A 22684-nucleotide genomic window follows, 5' to 3' on the forward strand; every position below is an offset into this window, starting at 1 on the left:
ATGCAGGATCTGGGGACTCCTGAGACCTCTGGGCCTGGGTCTCCATCCCTGGGTCAGTGGCGGGGTTGGTGGTACTGGAGACAGAGGGCTGGTCCCTCCCAAGCCACCACCCAGTGAGCCTTTTTCTAGCCCCCAAAGCCACCTCTGTCACCTTCCTGTTGGGCATCATCCCACCTTCCCAGAGCCCTGGAGAGCATGGGGAGACCCAGGACCCTGCTGGGTTTCTCTGTCACAAAGGAAAATAATCTCCCTGGTGTGACAGACCCAAGGACAGAACACAGCAGAGGTCAGCACTGGGGAAGACAGGTTGTCCTCTCAGGGGATGGGGGTCCATCCACCTTGCCGAAAAGATTTGTCTGGGGAACTGAAAATAGAAGGGAAAAAGGAGGAGGGACAAAAGAGGCAGAAATGAGAGGGGAGGGGACAGAGGACACCTGAATAAAGACCACACCCATGACCCACGTGATGCTGAGAAGTACTCCTGCCCTAGGAAGAGACTCAGGGCAGAGGGAGGAAGGACAGCAGACCAGACAGTCACAGCAGCCCTGACAAAAGCGTTCCTGGAACTCAAGCTCTTCTCCACAGAGGAGGACAGAGCAGACAGCAGAGACCATGGAGTCTCCCTGGGCCCCTCCCTACAGATGGTGCATCCCCTGGCAGAGGCTCCTGCTCACAGGTGAGGGGAGGACAACCTGGGAGAGGGTGGGAGGAGGGAGCACAGAGACTGGCTGGGGTCTCCTGGGTAGGACAGGGCTGTGAGACGGACAGAGGGCTCCTGTTGGAGCCTGAATAGGGAGGAGGACATCAGAGAGGGACAGGAGTCACACCAGAAAAATCAAATTGAAATGGAATTGGAAAGGGGCAGGAAAACCTCAAGTGTTCTATTTTCCTAGTTAATTGTCACTGGCCACTACATTTTTAAAAATCATAATAACTGCATCAGATGACACTTTAAATAAAAACATAACCAGGGCATGAAACACTGTCCTCATCCGCCTACTGCGGACATTGGAAAATAAGCCCCAGGCCGTGGAGGGCCCTGGGAACCCTCATGAACTCATCCACAGGAATCTGCAGCCTGTCCCAGGCACTGGGGTGCAACCAAGATCACACAAATACCTGCCCTCATAAAGCTCATGCTCTCATGGGAGGAAGACAGACATGCAAAGAGATCTAGAATGTGAGGTCAGGTGTTGACAAGAGCCCTGGAGGGAACGGAGCAGGGAAAGGTCAGAAAAGGAAGACCCAGGGTCTCTAGAGGAGGTGTCAGGGAAGGGATCTCCCAAGAATGCCCTGATGTGAGCAGGACCTGAAGGCAATGGGGAGGGAGCCGTGCAGACCCCTGGAAAAGCGGATTCCACACAGGGAAATGCCAAGGTCGGAGGTGCTAAGGAAATAGGAGACACACTGCTGACCTTGACCTAGTAGGACACACACACACACACTCACTCACTCCAGGGCTGGGGGATGAAGAGACCTGCTCAGGACCCAGGACCCCATTTTTCCACCCTAATGCATAGGTCCCAATATTGACCGATGCTCTCTGCTCTCTCCTAGCCTCACTTCTAACCTTCTGGAACCCGCCCACCACTGCCAAGCTCACTATTGAATCCACGCCGTTCAATGTCGCAGAGGGGAAGGAGGTGCTTCTACTTGTCCACAATCTGCCCCAGCATCTTTTTGGCTACGTCTGGTACAAAGGGGAAAGAGTGGATGCCAACCATCAAATTATAGGATATGTAATAGGAACTCAACAAGCTACCCCAGGGCCCGCATACAGTGGTCGAGAGACAGTATACCCCAATGCATCCCTGCTGATCCAGAACATCATCCAGAATGACACAGGATTCTATACCCTACACATCATAAAGTCAGATCTTGTGAATGAAGAAGCAACTGGCCAGTTCCGGGTATACCGTGAGTGATTCCCTCATGACCTCTGGATGTTGGGGGTCAGTTCTACTTCCCACACACAGGATTATCAGGCCTGGGCTGTGCCTGTGGCCCTCTCTGCATTACGCACCGTGTTAGGGTTTGGGCATTTAGTGCAGGATACACACAGAAGAGACAAACTTCAACAGATCAGAATTCCTTTCCGGCATCCAGACCCTGCAGACACTCACTGCAGAGGAAGGACAGTCTGATGTGGGGGACTTAGCAGGGGGAGGTCAGTCTCAGCCAGGCACCCCGTGCCCTCCCCGTAAACCTGACCCTGAGAAAGACCCTGGAGAACTGCATCAGGGCCTGGCCTGAGGGACCCCTGGGATCTTCACAGAGAAGCTCAGCCCCAGGGCTCCTGGTTCCAGGTGACTCAGGGGAGCCTGTGCCAGGGCTGTGTTGTGGCCTCCTGGGCAAGGCTAACTGGAAGCAAGGACTTAGCAGCTGTCCAAGGGCTGTGGCTCCTGGAGCTGGATTCTGGATGCAGAATCGGACTTTCTGGCCACACCTGTTCCCTGTCCCCAGAGTCTCATTTGGACAAGGACAGAGCCTTGTCCTTTACTTGAGACTCAGTGTGGGGAGGATAGATAGACAAGGTTATTAGGGTGTCAGTCCATTGCCCTGCGGACATAGGTGACTCCATGGGAAGCTCAGTGTCCCCAGGAAGAGGAACAGAGGAGAGAAGATGCTCCCGGCAGCTCCTTGTCCACCAGGGATCAGGCCCAGGGCCTTCTCTCTTGGAGGCAAATAAACATAAATGATGTTCATTTGAGCAGCTCCTCTGTGCAGAGCTGAGATCAAGTAATTGTAAATATTTTGAGGTTAATTCACAAACAACCTCACAGCCAAATAGCACTTATCCTACTTATTGAAAGGAAATTGAGGGACAGGGAGACAGTCACTAACAAGGGTCACACAGGCCATAGGTGTCAGATTGAAGTCACGTGAGGTCTGTCTGTAGCCACAGCCCCCTCCTCTCCTCAACCGGGGGTGGGTGGGGCTGTTTGTTGTTAGGCATCTGCATCTGAGACCAGTCATGGGCTTGCGTCCTTTTGTCTTGGGCATCCACAGCTCAGAAGCGGAGATTCTGGTCTGGAGAGTGAGAAGTAAATGGAGAACTAATCAGTTTTACTCTAGAACTAGATCACCTCAACAGTCAGGGTCAGTGCCGGGATTGTCCAGGCCTCTCCCTGAGATCCACAGCCCCCTCACTGGACCTCAAATCCTGTGTTTCCCGATGTGTCAGTATCACTCCCACGGAAGGATAAAGGAAAGGACTTCGCTTTCTCTCCCCACTCACACCCTGTGCCAACAGAGGCCCAAAGTGAGACACACGCTTGCTCAGTAGCTCTCTCATGAAGTGGGGAATGAATGAAGGAATGATCCATAACCTCTATAGAGACTGGGTCCTGGATGCAGAATCCTGGGAGGTTCTGACCACACCTGTTCCCTGTCCATCAGGGGCTGAGATCCATGTACCATTCCTCTGACCCCCTGTCCCGAAAGCCACCCTATCTCATGTGACTCTGGGGTTCCTTGGCCATGGGAGGGTTTTCAAGGCTCCCTGGTCCTGGTCGGGACAGCCAAGGGGCTCCTGGTCCTGGGGTCTCCGAGGTCACTATACCCCGCATGGCTCATTGCCATGGGCATTTCTGACTTTCTTCTATTCCTCCATGTTCTTCGTCTTCCTCCCTCTTCATTCCAGCTGAGATGCCCATCCCTGAACATCTTCCTCCACTCTTAGGCCTTCCCCAGACACTCCCTTGAACAAGCCTGGCTGTCCTGTTTTCTTGCCGCTCACACTGTGTCCTGGCCCACTTCCCAGGCAATAGGGAAGGCACAGAAATCAGCCAGAGCAGCCGCCCCTGCCAGGCTCCATCACAAGCCAATGTCAACAGGTCACCAGGAGAATGAGCTTCCGCTGTGTCCCCGCCCAGGGCTCTTTACCTCCATGAGGCCAACACACGGAACAGGCAGCAGGACGGGAATGAGCAACTCCTCCATCCACTCCCTACAATGACTCACCAGGGGGTCAGAGGCAGAAGGACAGGTCTTCAGTCCCCAAAGCCCGCATGCTTATTTCACTCACTTCACTACCCACTCCATCTTCATCCTGGTGCGGGGCTCACATCCTCCAGTGGATCCTGGGACCTCCCCCAGGTGGAGCTGGCCAGGCAGGTGCTGTCTGATAGGTTTGCTGCCCATTCCACATACACCTGTGTCCTCATGATGATGCCATTGTCATAAGGTGGAGTCCCTTGGACTGAGAAGTGAACCAGCCACTGGCGTCTCACTTAGACTCTGCCCAGTTACACAAACTTAAACTCTAGTTGTGTTTTCTGAGGTTGATAGGAGAGGAAGAAAACCTTTCACATGCCTGTTTTGAGGCTTCTCCTCTTTTTGCCTAACTCTGCACAGGAACTAGGGGCAGGGAGCGCTTTCTAAATTTACTAACATCACACACATTGCTTCTCCTAACTTGGCATCATTTCTCCCTTTATGTAATTGACACACCTAAGAGTTCCTCTCTGACCGGTTCTGTCCTCTTAACAGGTCTCACATCCCTCTCTCTATTCAGGGAGTCACTGATTTCAAACCACCTTCAGCATCTTCCTTTGAGCATAATGTGATCACTTTGGAATTCAGAGCAGACCTAAACCTTAGCATAATATTAAAAGAAGTACTACTTCCAGCAATTGATCTTAGATCTTTAGGCCATTGATAAGAATTTCCACTTACGGAAAAAAATTAATGTTTCCCCCAAATGTCTTTCACTTTTTAAACTATAGTCAGAAAATAACATGAGATCTAAACTCCTGACAAATTTTTAAGGGCAAATTATAGTACTACAGATTGAATATCCCAAATCCGAAAATCCAAAATCTGAAATGCTCCAAGATCCAACATTTTTTGACCACTGACATGATTCTCAAAAGAAATGCTCACTGAAGGCCAGGCACGGTGGCTCACGCCTGTAATCCCAGCACTTCGGGAGGCCAAGGTGGGCGGATCACAAAGTCAAGAGATCAAGACCATCCTGGCCAACATGGTGAAACCCCGTCTCTACTAAAAATACAAAAATTAGCTGGGCGTGGTGGCGTGCGCCTACAGTCTCAGCTACTTTGGAGGCTGAGGCAGGAGAATCGCCTGAACCCGGGAGGCGGAGGTTGCAGTGAGCCAAGATCGTGCGACTGCACTCCAGCCTGGCAACAGAGCGAGACTCCATCTCAAAAAAAAAGAAAAAGAAAGAAAAGAAAAGGAAAAAGAAAGGCTCACTGGAGCCCTTTGGATTCCGTATTTTCAGATTTGGGGTGCTAAACTGGTAAGTATACTGCAAATATTCAAAACTCAAAAACAGTCAGAAATCCAAAACACTTTTAGTCCTAAGCCTTACACATAAGAGGTACTCAATCTGTATGAACTATAGGCACCAAGCTGAACAGCAGATCCCTAGAACCTCCTCATCCTGCATAACTGAAACTGCAGACCCATGAACAACTCTCCATTCCCCCAGTTTCCAGGCCCTGACAACCACCATTCTACTCTCTGATTCCACAAGTGTGACTACTCTAGGGACCTCATATAAGTGGAATCCTACAGTATCTGCCCTGTGAGTGGCTTATTTCATTTAGCATAATGTCCAATGGGAGAAAATAATTGCAAAACTTCTTCTCAAAGTTCTGTCTCATAACTGTCAGACACACATGGTCCTTGAGGGCCAGATTTCCGGCAGTTCATGCTCCCCCTTTTCCACCAGTCAGTTCTGCATTTGCAAATGTCCACATGTATTTATGGAGAGATCCACAGCATCCTCGCCTGCCCTCTGCAAGGGGAGAAGGGACATTAAAGACCAAAGACAGGCCGGGCGCAGTGGCTCATGCCTGTAATCCCAGCACTTTGGGAGGCCGAGGTGGGCGGAACACCTGAGGTCAGAAGTTCAAGACCAGCCTGACCAATATGGTGAAACCCCATCTCTACTAAAAATACAAAATTTAGCTGGGCGTGGTGGGGGGCGCCTGTAGTCCCAGCTATTCAGGAGGCTGAGACAGGAGAATTGCTTGAACCCGGGAGGCAGAGGTGGCCATGAGCCGAGATCGTGCCTGGCCAGCACAGCAAGACTCCATCTCAAAAAACAAACAAACAAAGACCAAAGACAAAGAACATACATATGGTTCTGCTGTTAAATCCGGGCAGCTCCTGCCTGTCACCTGAAGTTCTAGATCATTCCCTGGACTCCACTCTATCTTTAGGGGTCTCTGGCTCAAGTCAGTCATCATCAAACACCTGGGAAAAACTGCCCCACCTTGTGCCTCCACTGCCTAACGACTGAGCTGACCTCCAGGCTTGCCTCTGGTGTCCCCTGTGTTATTTCTGCTGAAATATCCAGTCCCAGGCCAGGCTGCACAATATGTACAGGGTTTAAGGACAATGGGAAGACCCATCACTATCTATTTCTAGGATGTCCTTGCAAAGGGAAACCACAGAAAAAATATACCTAGGGAAACAAAGTAGGACTGAAGGTGGAAGGGACCCAGCACTTGAATGTTCCAGGTGAGGATCCCACAGTGGGCCAAGTAGTCAGCTGATCAGGGAGGGACCAGGAGAGGCACCAGGAGCTGTGACCTCCCCCCCAGTCCTGTGTCTGTCCACAGCCCAATGCTGCTGCTTATTCACACTTGAGAAAGTCTGTGCTTCCCCCACACTGAGCAGGCAGCCTCGCAGTCTCTGAGATCTCAGATCATTGTGCATCTGTCTTGTGACACATGCACCCACCGTGGGCTTTTAAGGGCTCAGGGGTGGGCTGAGAGGTGGAAGGTGCCAACTCTGATTGAAAGATGCCTGTGAGGAATCAAAGGTGCCACACAGGGCAATCTTCTCTCTGTTATCTGCACAGCGGAGCTGCCCAAGCCCTCCATCTCCAGCAACAACTCCAAACCCGTGGAGGACAAGGATGCTGTGGCCTTCACCTGTGAACCTGAGACTCAGGACACAACCTACCTGTGGTGGGTAAACAATCAGAGCCTCCCGGTCAGTCCCAGGCTGCAGCTGTCCAATGGCAACAGGACCCTCACTCTATTCAATGTCACAAGAAATGACACAGCAAGCTACAAATGTGAAACCCAGAACCCAGTGAGTGCCGGGCACAGTGATTCAGTCATCCTGAATGTCCTCTGTGAGTATATCTGCTCCTCTCTGGCCCAGGCTGCCAGCCCAAATCCACAGGGCCAGAGGCAGGATTTCTCAGTCCCTCTCAGGTTCAAGTACACAGACCCTCACCCCTGGACATCCAGACTGTCTGTGACTTTCTGCCCCAGAAAAACCTGGGCAGACCAAGTCTTGACCAAGAATAGGAGGGGAGGGGCTGCTCCTGTCCTGGGAGGCTCAGGGTCCACACCCTATGATGGGAGAAACAGGTGAATATCTCAGACTCAGGCTCAGTAGATACAAGAGGGGTTTGGTTGAGACTTTAGGATTGTGATTCAGCTTAGAGGGACACTGTGGTCCTTCCATAGACCAGCAACTTCCACTTCCCTCTGACAATATCACCTGTGGCTTTATTTTGTTTGCTCCAGATGGCCCGGATGCCCCCACCATTTCCCCTCTAAACACATCTTACAGATCAGGGGAAAATCTGAACCTCTCCTGCCACGCAGCCTCTAACCCACCTGCACAGTACTCTTGGTTTGTCAATGGGACTTTCCAGCAATCCACCCAAGAGCTCTTTATCCCCAACATCACTGTGAATAATAGCGGATCCTATACGTGCCAAGCCCATAACTCAGACACTGGCCTCAATAGGACCACAGTCACGACGATCACAGTCTATGGTAAGTGGATCCACGAAGCACTGACATCACGTTTTGAGGTGGAGTCTGTCTGGTTTTCAGAGAAGAGCCAGGAAGACATTTTCTATCCCAGCCTGTGTCCAGTGGGCACAAGCAAATCCCAGATTCTCCCACTGAACCTCCCCAATGTGTCTCTACAGACTCTCTTCTTCTTGTTCTGATTTCTCATGGCGGACCCCAGGTCCAGCCTGGAATGTGGGGAGGAGGCTCCCTCAGCCCCACAGCCCTGTGTAGTGGAGGAAGCTTCACAGAGCGGGAAGGAGCAAGGGTTCTCAAGGTCAAATTGCTTCTCTCTGTCACCGATGTGTCCCTTTCTGTCACCTCTTTGTGTTCTTTTGCCTACTCCATGAGCTGCAAGGAACATTCAAGGCTTTGAAACAAGCTCATACTTTTTTCCCAAATGAGAGAAGGAAGCCCCTTGGGTGAGGGAGACACAGCTCAGACTGCTCCCTGCTCTGCTCTGGGCTCCCCTGGGTGACTGGCCTTGCCTGACTCCACCTGGGCGGGAACCAGGTGTGTGGAGAAGGAGCCCGGGTGGTCTGTCCTGAATTCGGCTAAATCAAGCTGCCAATCAACACCAAAGCTTCCCTTCGTCCCGGTCAGGCTGCAGGAAAATGGAAAGAGAGGGAGCCTCAGGGCAGACTCCTGAGCTGTGTCCTGGCTCTGATGTCACCAGCTATATGAGGCTGTGGGCACAGCACATGGGACACAGCACAGGGGACAGCAAGTGACCCACACTTGGAGAAATCAGGAGATTCACCACAGGGGCTCTGCACGGCAGGGAATGGCAGTGTCAAAAATCGTGTATTTATACAGATGGTAACAGTACATATCTAACACAAACTTACCATCTTAAGTTTTCTACACATGCAGTTCAGTGGTATTAAATATATTCCCCTTGTTCTGCTACCATCACCACCATCTACCCACAGGACTCTTTTCTTCCTCCCAAAATGAAACTCTGTTCCCATCAAACTCCTGGGCAGAGCTGCCCCATCTATGGCCCACAGTCTGATCCCTGACTTGTCACCTCTAGACGTGCTCCTAGTCTCCTGCACTATTTCTGCTCAAGCATCCATCTCCATCATCACCTATCTCTAGGATGTCCTTAAATAGCAAAGCCTCAGAGCAAACACAACTTGGCTGGGTGGTGTGGGACTGTGCAGCTGGAAGAAACGCAGCTCCTTCAAATTCCAGGTGAGGACCCCAATGGGCCAGGCAGCCAGCCAGTCAGGAAAGGACCAGAAGTGCTGGGGGCTGTGACCCCCAGCCCTGTGTCTGTCCACAACCCAATGCTACTGCCCAATTCACACTTGAGAAAGTCTGTGCTTCTCCCACACAAAACAGCCAGCCTCATGGTCTCTGAGCCCTCAGATCATTGTGCATCTGTCTTGTGACGCACACACACCTGCCATGAGCTTTTAAGGACTCAGTTGGGCTGAGAGGTGGGAGATGCCAACTCTGATTGATAGATGCCCGTGGAGGAATCACAGGTGCCACACAGGGCAATCTTCTCCTGTTATCTGCACAGCAGAGCCACCCAAACCCTTCATCACCAGCAACAACTCCAACCCCGTGGAGGATGAGGATGCTGTAGCCTTAACCTGTGAACCTGAGATTCAGAACACAACCTACCTGTGGTGGGTAAATAATCAGAGCCTCCCGGTCAGTCCCAGGCTGCAGCTGTCCAATGACAACAGGACCCTCACTCTACTCAGTGTCACAAGGAATGATGTAGGACCCTATGAGTGTGGAATCCAGAACGAATTAAGTGTTGACCACAGCGACCCAGTCATCCTGAATGTCCTCTGTGAGTATCTTCTGTTCCTCTGTGGCTCAGGCTGCCAGCCCAAATCCACATAGCCAAAGTCCAGGCCTCTCAGTCCCTCTCAGGCCCAAGGACAGAGACTTTTACCCCTGGACATCCAGGCTGGCCCTACCCCCAGCAAATCCATGCAGGCCCAGTCCTGACCAAGAATAGGAGGGGAGGGTCTGCTCCTGTCCTGTAACACTCGGGATCCACAGCTGGTGATGGGAGAAACAGATGAATGTCTCAGACTCTGGCTAATTGGCTACAGTAGGGGTTTGGTTAGGACTTCAGGATTGTGACTTGGCTCAGGGGGACACTGTTGCCCTTTCACAGACCAGGAGCTTCCCCTTTGCTCTGATGACATTCACCTGTGGCCCTATTCTCTTTGCTCCAGATGGCCCAGACGACCCCACCATTTCCCCCTCATACACCTATTACCGTCCAGGGGTAAACCTCAGCCTCTCCTGCCATGCAGCCTCTAACCCACCTGCACAGTATTCTTGGCTGATTGATGGGAACATCCAGCAACACACACAAGAGCTCTTTATCTCCAACATCACTGAGAAGAACAGCAGACTCTATACCTGCCAGGCCAATAACTCAGCCAGTGGCCACAGCAGGACTACAGTCAAGACAATCACAGTCTCTGGTAAGTGGATCCCTGGACCATTAGCAATATGTTCTGGAGCGGAATCTGTATGGTTTTCAGAAAAGAGCCAGGAAGAAATTTTCTTTCCTAGTATGCATCCAATGGGCACAAGCAATCCCAAATTCAATCCTGAGCACTCCCAATTTGTCTCTACAGACACTCTTCCCTTTGTTTTTCTGATTTCTCATGGCTAACCTTGTGTCCACCCTGAGAAATGTGGGGAGGGGGCTTCATCAGCCCTGAGCCCTATGTAGTGGAAGGGGCTTCACAGAGGGGGAAGCAAGAAGGGTCCTCAAGGTCAAGTTGCTCCTCTCTGTCACCAATATGTCCCTTTCTGACACCACTTTGTGTTCTTTTACCTAATCCATGAACTACAAGGAACATCTGAGGCTTTGAAACAAGCTCACACTTTTTCCCCAAATGAGAGGAGGATGCCCCTTGGATGAGGGAGGAGCAGCTCAGACTCTGCTCCCGGCTCCGCTCCGGGATCCCCCAGTGACTGGCCCTGCCCTGACTTCACCTGGGGTGGGATCCGGGCATGTGGAGAAGGTGCTCAAGTGGCCTGTCCTGAATCTGGCTAAGTCAAGATGCCAGTTGAAGCCAAGCCTTTCCAGGGTCAGGCTACAGGGAAATAAGAAGAGAGGGAGCCTCGGGGCAGACTCCTGAGCTGTGTCCTGGAGTCTGAAGTCACCGGCTGTATGAGATTGTGGGCACAGCACATGGGACACAGCACAAAAGACAGTCAGTGGCACACACTTGGAGACACACAGAGATTCACCCATGGGGATTCAACATGGCAGGGAAGGGGCAGTGCCAAAATGTGTGTGTTTATAGACAGGGTAAGAATACCAGCCACTATATATATCTAACATAAGACACCATTTTAACCTTTCTATGTATGCAGTTTAGTAGTATTAAATATTTTCCCATTATTCTGCTACCATCATCACCATCCACCCACAGAACTCTTTTCTTCTTCCTAAAATGAAACTCTGTTCCCATCAAACTCTTGGGTAGAGCTGCCCACCTGTGGCCCACAGCCTGACCCCTGAACTCACCTCTAGACTTGCTCCTGGTCTCCTGAGCTATTTCTGCTTAAACACCCATCCCCATCATCACCCATCTCCAGGATAGCCTTGAAACAAAAGGCTCAGAGAAAACACCCCACGGTTGGGTGGTGTGGGACTGTGCAGCTGAACTGGATTCAGCACCCACAAGTCCCCAGGTTGGCCAGGCCGTCAGCCATCAGGGAAGAACCAAAGGAGGTTCTGGGGGCTGTGACTCCCAGTCCTGGGTCTGTCCACAACCCAACGCTGCTGCCCAATTCACACTTGAGAAAGTCTGTGCTTCCCCCACACAAAGCAGCCACCCTTACAGTCTCTGAGCCCTCAGATCATCGTACATCTGTCTTGTGATACACACACCTGCCGTGGGCTTTTAAGGACTCGGGTGGGCTGAAGGGTAGGAGTTGCCAACTCTGATTGAAAGATGCCTGTGAGGAATCAAAAGTGCCACACAGGGCAATCTTCTGTCTGTTATCTGCACAGCGGAGCTGCCCAAGCCCTCCATCTCCAGCAACAACTCCAAACCCGTGGAGGACAAGGATGCTGTGGCCTTCACCTGTGAACCTGAGGCTCAGAACACAACCTACCTGTGGTGGGTAAATGGTCAGAGCCTCCCGGTCAGTCCCAGGCTGCAGCTGTCCAATGGCAACAGGACCCTCACTCTATTCAATGTCACAAGAAATGACACAGGAGCCTATGCATGTGGAATCCAGAACTCAGTGAGTGCAAACCACAGTGACCCAGTCACCCTGGATGTCCTCTGTGAGTATCTTCTGTTCCTCTGTGGCCCTGGTTTCCAACCCAAATCCACACAGCCAGAGGCCAGGACTCTCAGTTCTCCTCAGGTCCAAAGAGGCAGACTCCCACCCCTGGACACCCAGGCTGGCCATAACTTCCTGTCCCAGGAAAACTTGGGCAACTTCAGCCTGGACCAAGAATAGGAGGGGAGAGGCTGCTCCTGTCCTAGGAGGCTCAGAGTCCACAGCCTATAATGGGAGAAACAGATGAACGTCTCAGACCCAGACTCAGTGGACATGAGGGTTATGGTTTGGACTTTTTTTTTTTTTTTTTTGAGACGGAGTCTCGCTCTTTCGCCCAGGCTGGACTGCAGTGGTGTGATCTCGGCTCACTGCAAGCTCCGCCTCCCAGGTTCACACCATTCTCCTGCCTCAGCCTCCCGAGTAACTGGGATTACAGACACGTGCCACCATGCCCAGCTAATGTTTTTTGTATTTTTAGTAGAGACGGGGTTTCACCATGTTGGTCAGGCTGGTCTCGAACTCCTGATCTGCCCGCCTCGGCCTCCCAAAGTGCTGGGATTACAGGCGTGAGCCACCGCACCCGGCCGATTTGGACTTTTTAATACAGGATTGGGACAAGATTCAGAGGGACACTGTGGCCCTTCTACAATCAGGAGCTTCCCCTTTCCTCTGATGATATCACCTGTGGCTTTGTTCTCTTTGTTCCAGATGGGCCGGACACCCCCATCATTTCCCCCCCAGACTCGTCTTACCTTTCGGGAGCGAACCTCAACCTCTCTTGCCACTCGGCCTCTAACCCATCCCCGCAGTATTCTTGGCGTATCAATGGGATACCGCAGCAACACACACAAGTTCTCTTTATCGCCAAAATCACGCCAAATAATAATGGGACCTATGCCTGTTTTGTCTCTAACTTGGCTACTGGCCGCAATAATTCCATAGTCAAGAGCATCACAGTCTCTGGTAAGTGGCTCCCTGGAGCATCAGCATCATGTTCTGGGGTGGAGTCTATCTGGTTCTCACAAAAGAGCCAAGAAGACATTTTGTTTCCCAGTCTGTGTTCCATGGGCACAAGGAAATCCCAAATTCTATCCTGAGCCCCCTCACTCCATCTCGGCCAACTCTCTCCTCCCCGGCTTCTCTGATATCTCACGGCTGACCTCGGGTCCAGCCTGGAATGTGGGGAGGGGCCTCCCTTAGCCCCAGAAGGCCCCCTATAGTGAAAGGGACTTCATAGTCCAGAAGAAAGAAGGGTCCTTAAGGTCGAGTTGCTCCTCTCTATCACCAATATGTCCCTTTCTGTCACCTCTTTGTGTTTTTTCACCTACTCTATGAGCTACAAGGAACAAGGAGGCTTTGAAACCAGCCCACATTTTTTCCCCAAATGAGAGGAGGAAGCCCCTTGGATGAGGCAGGAGCAGCTCAGACTCTGCTCCCTGCTCTGCGCCCGGCTCACCCTGTGACTGGCTCTGCCCTGGCTCCACTTGGGGTGGGACCGGGGCATGTGGACAAGGTGTCCAGGTGGCCTGTTTTGAATCTGGGTAAATCAAGCTGCCAATCCACAGCAGAGCCTCCCTTGGGTCAGGTTGCAGGGAAATGGGAAAAGAGGGAGCCTCAGGACAGACTCCTGAGCTGTGTCCTGGCTCTGAAGTCACTGGCTGTATGAGGCTGTGGACACAGCACATAGGACACAGCAGAGGAAAGTGAGTGACACACACTTGGAGAAATAGGGAGATTCAGCCATAGGGGCTCTGCATGGGAGGGAACAGGCAGTGCCAAAAAGTGTGTGTTTATAGAGAGGGTAAGACTATCAGCCACTATATACATCTAACATAAAACTTACCATTAACCATTTCTAAGTGTACAATTAAGTGAAACAGCATAAATATCAATCAAGTATATTGCCCGGTGTGGTGGCTCATCCCTGTAATCCCAGCACTTTGGGAGGCCAAGGCGAGTGGATCACCTGAGGTCAGGAGTTCAAGATACAGAAAAAAAAAAATAGCTAGGCATGGTGGTGGGTGCCTGTAATCCCAGCTACTCGGGAGGCTGAGGCAGGAGAATCGCTCGAACCTGGGCGGCGGAGGTTGCAGTGAGCCGAGATTGAGCCACTGCACTCCAGCCTGGGTGACAGAGTGAGACTACATCACAAAAAAAAAAAAAAAAAGAAAGGAAAAAATAAATCAAGTCTTTTTATACTCATGTCTAACCATCACATCACACTATCCATTTCCAGAACTTTTTCATCTTACCATATTAAACCTCTGTACCCAATAAACAGTAACTCCTTCTCTCCCCTAAACTCTGGTAACCTCCATTCTACTTTCTGTCTCTAGGTAATCAACTATTCTAACGATCTTACAAAAATGGAATTATATAATAGTTGTCCTTTTGTGTCTGCCCTATTTCACTTAGCATAATGTCTTCAAGGTTCATCCATTTTGCACCATGTATCACAATTTCTTCCTTGTTAAGGTTGAAGAACATTCCATTGTATGGATACACCTCATTTTTCTATCAACTTATCTTTCAATGGACTTTTCAGTTGTTTCCACCTTTTGGCTATTGTGAGTAATGCTGCTGTGAACATCAGTGTACAAATATCTGTTCAAATCACTGCCTTCAATTCTTTTTGGTGTATGTCCAGAAATGGAATTGGTAGATCAAATGTTAATTCTTTTTTTGTTTGTTTGTTTGTTTTTTGAGATGGAGTCTCGCTCTGTCGACCAGGCTGGAGTGCACTGGCGCGATCTCGGCTCACTGCAAGCTCCGCCTCCCGTGTTCACGCCATTCTCCTGCCTCAGCCTCCCGAGTAGCTGGGACTACAGGTGCCCGCCAACAAGCTTGGCTAATTTTTTTATTTTTATTTTTAGTAGAGACTGAGTTTCACAGTGTTAGCCAGGATGGTCTCGATCTCCTGACCTCGTGATCCGCCCACCTTGGCCCCCAAAGTGCTGGGATTACAGGCATGAGCCACCGTGTCCGGCCCCAAATGTTAATTATTTATTTAATTTTTTGAGGAACCACCATACCATTTTCCACAGTAGCTAATATTTCACATTTCTATCAGCAATGCACTAGAGTTCCAATTTTTCCACCTCCTTGAAAACACTTGTTGTTTTGTGGCCATCCTGATGTGTGTGAGGTGGAGTATCATTGTGGCTTTGACTTGCATATCTCTAAGTGTTAGTGATGTTGAGCATATTTGCATGTGCTTGTTGGCCATTTGTATATCTTCCTAGGAGAAATCTCTACTTTAGTCCTTTGTCCATTTATTAATTGGGATTTTGGATTTTTGTGGTTGTTGATTTGTAATAGTTCTTCATATATTCTGGAAATTAATCCCTTATCAGATATATGATTTGCAAATATATTTCCCATTTCATAGGTTGCCTTTTCAGTTTCTCGATAATGTTCTTTAATATATAAAAGTTTTTAATTTTCGAGGCCCTGCACGGTGGCCACGCCTGTAATCCCAGCACTTTGGGAGGCCAAGGCAGGTGGATCACAAGGTCAGGAGATCAAGACCATCCTGGCTAACACAGTGAAACCCCGTCTCTACTAAAAATACAAAAAAAATTAGCCAGGCGTGGTGGTGAGCGCCTGTAGTCCCAGCTACTCAAGAGGCTGAGGCAGGAGAATGGCATGAACCCAGGAGGTGGAGCTTGCAGTGAGCTGAGATCGCACCACTGCACTCCAGCCAGGGTGACAGAGCGAGATTCTGTCAAAAAAAAAAAAAAGTTTTTAATTTTCATGAAGTCCAGTTTATCTATTTTTTCTTTTGTTGCCTATTTGTTGTTATAACCAAGAAATCACTGTGAAATTAAATGTCATTAAGCTTTTTTCCCTATGTTTTCTTCTCAGAGTTTTATACTTTTCACTCTTACATTTAGGTCTTTGATCCATTTTAGGTTAATTTTCCTATATGGTATCAGGCAAAGATTCAACTTGTTCTTGTGCATGGATATTCAGCTTTCCCTATATCATTTGTTGAAAAGACTGTCCTTTCCCCATTAAATGGTCTTGGCACCCTTATCAAAAATCATTTGGCCATATATGCAAGCATTTCTTTCTGGGCTCTATATTCTATTGCTTTGGTTTCAATATCTTCCTTTATGCCAATACCACACTGTATTGATTACTGTGGCTTTATAGCAAATGCTGAAATCAGGAAGTGTGAGTCCTCCAGCTTCATTCTTTATTTTCCAGGTTGTTTGGCTATTTAGAGTCCTGAGATTCCATATGAATTTCAGGATATGTTTTTCTATTTCTGCAAAAAATGTCACTGGGACTCTGGTACAAATTGCGTTGAACCTGCAGCTCACTTTGAGTGGTATTGTCCTCCTAGCAATATTGAGACTTCCCATCCACGAAAAAAAATGTCTTTCCATCTATTGATGTTGTCTTTAATTTCCTTCAGCAGGGTTTTATAGTTTTCAGGGTACAGTCCTTTCACCTCCTTGGTTAAGCTTATTTCTAACTATTTTATACTATTTTATGTTAATGTGAATTGGAAATTTTTTCTTAATTTCCTTTTAGATTGTTCATTGTTAGTGTGTAGAAGTACAACTGATGTTTGCGTGTTGATTTTGTATCCTGCAACATCACTGAATTTATTTATTAACTCTAACAAGTTTTTTAATCTTCAGGGTTTTCTACATAGAAGTCCAAGTTATCTGAAAACAGAGATCATTTTACTTCTTCTTTCCAATTTGGATGTCTTTTTCTTTCTTGCCTAATTTCTCTGGCTAGGACTTCTAATACTGTGTCGAATAGACATGGCAAAAGCAGGCATTCTTGTCTTGTTCCTGGTCTTACAGGGAAAGCTTTCAGTCTTTCTCCATTGAGTATCATGTTAGCATTGGGCTTTTCACACATTGCCTTTATTATGCTGAGGTGGTTTCCTTCCATTCATAATTAGAGTGTTTTTGTTGTGAAAGAATGGTGAATTTTGTCAAATGCTTTTATTGGTTCTATCTAATTATAGGCCTATTAAATTTTTTTGTGTTTCCAGGAATTTGTCCATTTCATCTACGTTATTCAACAGTTTGTTGGCATACAATTATTCATAGCATTCTTGTAGTCCTTAATATTTCTGTAGAATTTGTAGCATTGGTAGCAATATCTCCATTTTCTTTTTTTTTTTTTTCTTTTTCTTTTTTAAGAGACTCTGTAGCCCAGCGCAAGCTAGAGTGCAGTGGTGCCATCATAGCTTACTGCAGCCTCAACCTCCAAGGCTCAAGTGATCTTCTACCCCAGCTTCTTGAGAAGCTGGGACTACAGACATGTGCCACCATGCCTGGATAGTATTTTAAAGAAATTTTGTAGACCCTGTGTCTCCCTATGTTGCCCAGGCTGGTCTTGACCTCCTGACCTCAAGCAATCCTCTTGCTTGAGTCTCCCAATGTGCTGGGATTAAATGTGTGAGCCGCCATACCTCCATTTTCATTTCTGATTTTAGTAATTTGAATCTTCTCTCTTTTTTCTTAGTCAATCTAATAAATGACTGTCAATTTTGTTGATCTTTTTTGAAGAACCAACTTTTGGTTTCATTGATTCCTTCTATTGTTTTTCAATTTTCCATTTTATTTATTTAAACTCTAATCCTTATTATTTCCTTCATGTACTATCTGTGGTTTGAGGTGGTTCTTTTTCTATATCCTGAAGTTGTAAAGTTAGGTTGTTGATTTGAGATCTCTCTTTATTTTTAATGTATTTGCCATTAAATTTCTCACACAAGATTCTTAACTTCTCTGAGCCTTCAATTCTTCAACTGAAAATTGTAATAATTCTCATCACCAGGAAATGGAGGAAAAATGAAAATTGCAATAAGAATGACTGTTTAACAGTATTGTTTTAAAGATTTAATGTAATATTCGATTAAGCCTTCAGCAAAATGCTACACACAGAGGGAAACTTCATAAATATTAGCTGCTAGTATCACTACTGTTATTATTAGCTTGAAGTTAGGCAGTTCTAGAGCCAAATCCTAGATCCACTTCTCACTAATTATATGACTTTGGATAAGTTTTTTCACCACTCCAAGTCCCTGTCGTTTCATCTGTAAGATGGAAATCATGCCTACCCAACAGGGTTATTGTATGGATCAAATGAGATGCCAGAAAAGCATTTACAGTAGCTAACATTGCATTAATCATCAGCCTGAGTTGACTGGTGAGAGCCAAGCCCCAAATGAAAACCCACTAGGACATGGTTACTGGCTAAAAATGGGGGAGAGAAAAAAAAGTTAAGTGCAAAGAATCAAGCCTGGTATGTTAGTTTTCATCCACTGAGATTCAGCCAAGATGGAATTAGAGGTGCAAGATAATTTACCGGGGAAAATCACCATGAGGAAAAGTGGAGTAGAAGTGGGAGGAGCCTGAGAGAGCCCTCAGACCACGATGCAGATCTGATTCCTGAGAAGGAGAAAGAGGAGAGAGTTTCAGATAGTGATGCAGTTCTCAGAGTTTCCACAAGGCTGGTGGGGCGTCTTCAAGCCCCTCACCCATGAGAGAGAAGCAGAGTCCCCCAGAACTGGGCTTTTCATTCCCCTGGTGGGAGTCCATGAGAAGCGAGTTCTCTGTGCAACGGACTTAGTAAATACAGAATGCACTAGCCTGGGCCTTCTGCCAATCAAGTCCCTGCCACAGAGACCCAACAGACTTATTTATGCCTACCACAACTGAGACACTGAGAAAAAGATGCAACCATGAAAAGATAGAAAGTTCTAATGACACGCAAAAATAGCAATCAGACTTTCTCAAATTTCAAAGCCTTCAGAAATATCTGAGTGCAGACAGGCCAGGGCGGAATTGACAGAAGACTGATCACCAACTAGCAACACAGTGAGAGAGAAAAAATTGCAACTTTCCCACAAAACTAATGCATTCCTTGAAGCAACAAGTAGAGACTGCTTCATGCTGAGAGCTGGAACCTGGGGCACCCCACTGTAAAATAACATCACATTCATTCCTTCTCTTTTCTTTCCATGACAGACGATTCAGCATCTGGAACTTCTCCTGGTCTCTCAGCTGGGGCCACTGTCAGCATCATGATTGGAGTGCTGGTTGGGGTTGCTCTGATATAGCAGCCCTGGTGTAGTTTCTGCATTTCAGGAAGACTGGTAGGTATAACGGCCTTTCCTCTTGTTCTGTTTCCTGCAGTGCTGACTGCCATGCTTGGGAGAGGGAAAGGATTTCTTCACCTGTATCTGGGACTGGATCTCCTCCTCCTACCCCCAAGCTCCTGCTTCTCAGCACTAATTCCTGCAGGTCTCTTCTTCCCTGGTCTTCATGCTCCCTGTATGCCACTGTCTCTTAGATATAATTATCCCCAGCCTCTGCTCATTTGTTTCCCAGATTCAATACATTGTCAAAGCCTCTTGGTCCTTTTTTAACATCTCTCACTTGTGTCATTCTCTCCATTCCCATAAACCTCAACAACTGCTCAAAGTCCTGCTTGGCCCCTTGTTGCCAGTCTTTGAAATCTTTCTTGCATATGACTGCCTCATTACCTTCCTAAAATCTAGTTCACTCGCCTACTCAAGAAGACACAGGGGCCTACTGTGGTGTATTAGATAAGTTCACATTTCTTCTCTTTACTAATCTTTTTCACTTCCTTTACCACCACTCCCTTATATAATTCCATCATCCTAATAGATCTGTTTCCCTACACATCCCTGCCTCTCCACCCCACATGTACACAGAATTCTTAGTTCCAGTGTTACACCTAAAAACATGTCAAACAGGGTGACCTCCTTCCACTGTCTGCACTGTGGAGTTACCCACACCCTTAATCACAAGCAACTTCTGACCTCATGAAGAACAAAGACTGTGGCATTAACATGTGAGTCTTAAGCTCAGGACACAACCTGCCTGTGGCTGAGAACCTTTTCCTGATAACCAATTCATGTGTTCATAACAGATACAGAAATGAAGAAGGCAAGGTCCTTAATTCTATGACAGGAGACAAAACCTGAAAAACAATCATAATACCAAAATAGAAAGGAGTGAACATCACAAGAAATCAGAGAAATCTGATGGAAAATATAGCTACACATTGGAATCACTCAGAAACATTTTATAAAATGGATACTTAAGTCCCACCCATAAATTCTGATTTACTTGTCTGGAGTGGGACCCAGGCATTCGTAATTTTTAAGCCTCCCCAGATGCTACTAATGTGTAGCCAAGATGGAGAGACCCCGTTCTAAATAGGTAGGACTTGGGGCTAAACCCATGACTTTCAGCTAGGAGTATTAGAATTGCCCATGGAGTTTTTCTGGCCAGGCACGGTGGCTCACGCCTATAATCCCAGCACTTTGGGAGGCCGAGGCGGGCGGATCAGGAGTTCGAGACCAGCCTGACCAACATGGTGAAACCCCCTCTCTACTAAAAATACAAAAAAATCAGCTGGGCATGGTGGCACGTGCCTGTAATTCCAGCTACTCAGAAGGCTGAGGCAGGAGAATCGCTTGAACCCGGGAGGTGGAGATTGCAGTGAGCCAAGATCGTGCCACTGCACTCCAGCCTGGGCGACAGAGCAAGACTCCATCTCAAAAAAAAAAAAAAGAAAAAAAAGAATTGCCTGTGGAGTTTTTCAACATACGTAAGCCTATACTTCGTTGGCCCTGTTCATTAATGGGCTCCACCAGGAACTTAGGAATCTAGTTGAGAAACAGAAGCTAAATGGAAAGGCCACATTATTTGATATGTTAAATTATATGGGAAGCACTGTCAAATCATTAGTGATGTTAAACTTTCTCTAAGTTATATTTATGAGTATGTTATTGATGTATTCCAAAAGTTATATAAGAAATTCTAGAAATCTAATAGGTTATCAGCCATAATGTCATATGCCACAGAAGTAACTAAATTTCTATGTGAGTTGTGTTCTTATTATAATAAATTATCATCAGATTTTTAACCGTACTCATTTTAAATCTTTGTCATTCACAGACAGTTGTTTTGATTCTTCCTTAAAGCATTTGCAACAGCTACAGTCTAAAATTGCTTCTTTACCAAGGATATTTACAGAAAAGACTCTGACCAGAGATCGAGACTATCCTAGCCAACATCGTGAAACCCCATCTCTACTAAAAATACAAAAATGAGCTGGGCTTGGTGGCGCGCACCTGTAGTCCCAGTTACTTGGGAGGCTGAGGCAGGAGAATCGCTTGAACCCGGGAGGCGGAGATTGCAGTGAGCCCAGATCGCACCACTGCACTCCAGCCTGGCAGCAGAGCAAGACTCCATCTCAAAAAGAAAAGAAAAGACTCTGACCTGTACTCTTGAATACAAGTTTCTGATACCACTGCACTGTCTGAGAATTTCCAAAACTTTAATGAACAAACTGACAGCTTCATGAAACTGTCCACCAAGATCAAGCAGAGAAAATAATTAATTTCATGGGACTAAATGAACTAATGAGGATAATATTTTCATAATTTTTTATTTGAAATTTTGCTGATTCTTTAAATGTCTTGTTTCCCAGATTTCAGGAAACTTTTTTTCTTTTAAGCTATCCACAGCTTACAGCAATTTGATAAAATATACTTTTGTGAACAAAAATTGAGACATTTACATTTTCTCCCTATGTGGTCGCTCCAGACTTGGGAAACTATTCATGAATATTTATATTGTATGGTAATATAGTTATTGCACAAGTTCAATAAAAATCTGCTCTTTGTATAACAGAATACATTTGAAAACATTGGTTATATTACCAAGACTTTGACTAGAATGTCATATTTGAGGATATAAACCCATAGGTAATAAACCCATAGGTACTACAAACAAAGTCTGAAGTCAGCCTTGGTTTGGCTTCCTAGTGTCAATTAAACTTCTAAAAGTTTAATCTGAGATTCCTTATAAAAACTTCCAGCAAAGCAACTTTAAAAAAGTCTGTGTGGGCCGGGCGCGGTGGCTCACGCCTGTAATCCCAGCACTTTGAGAGGCCGAGGCGGGCGGATCACGAGGTCAGGAGATCCAGATCATCCTGGCTAACACAGTGAAACCCCGTCTCTACTAAAAATACAAAAAAAGTTAGCCGGGCGTGGTGGTGGGCGCCTGTAGTCCCAGCTACTCAGGAGGCTGAGGCAGGAGAACGGCATGAACCCGGGAGGCAGAGCTTGCAGTGAGCCAAGATCATGCCGCTGCACTCCAGCCTGGGCGACAAAGTGAGACTCCGTCAAAAAAAAAAAAAGTCTATGTGGTCAGTCACTCCTCTTGCTGCAGTTATGAAAAGAATGAGGCCAAGTCTGATGAAAATAAACTTATTTTGAAAACAAATTTGTCTTATTGGGATTATCTTTGGTAGAGAGATGCCTATGAAGAGAAATTATGTTGAAAAAAAAAAACTATAGTACACCTGTTATGAGACTGTCACTTTGTACATTGTTGAGTTTTTATTATCCACCTGTAGACTAGAGTGGACCATGAATTCTTCCACTTTCTTCAATCCCATTTTCTACCATGGAATCACTAAGAGCAAAGTCTGCTCTGTTCCTGAAGCTCTATAAGCTACAGATGGATAACTCAATGTAAATTTCATGGGAAAACATTCCTGCCTAAGGTGTGGGCCACTCAGAGCTCACCAGTATGTTCAACACTATAACT

The 22684-nt window shown here is 47.2% G+C and overlaps 1 protein-coding gene across 1 annotated transcript; it reads left to right on the top strand.

Moving 5' to 3' along the window:
* Positions 1-505: 505 nt before the first annotated feature.
* CEACAM5 (CEA cell adhesion molecule 5) lies at positions 506-22271 on the top strand. The gene is made up of 10 exons (XM_003316366.6): positions 506-676; positions 1558-1917; positions 6833-7111; positions 7512-7766; positions 9316-9594; positions 9989-10243; positions 11791-12069; positions 12777-13031; positions 19073-19191; positions 21026-22271. Exons 1-9 carry the CDS (start codon positions 613-615, stop codon positions 19153-19155), a joined length of 2109 nt encoding a protein of 702 aa, XP_003316414.1. The 5' UTR covers positions 506-612; the 3' UTR covers positions 19156-19191; positions 21026-22271.
* Positions 22272-22684: the final 413 nt, after the last annotated feature.

The sequence above is a fragment of the Pan troglodytes genome, chromosome 20 (assembly GCF_028858775.2).
Source record: "Pan troglodytes isolate AG18354 chromosome 20, NHGRI_mPanTro3-v2.0_pri, whole genome shotgun sequence".
In the NCBI taxonomy this organism is placed as follows: domain Eukaryota; kingdom Metazoa; phylum Chordata; class Mammalia; order Primates; family Hominidae; genus Pan; species Pan troglodytes.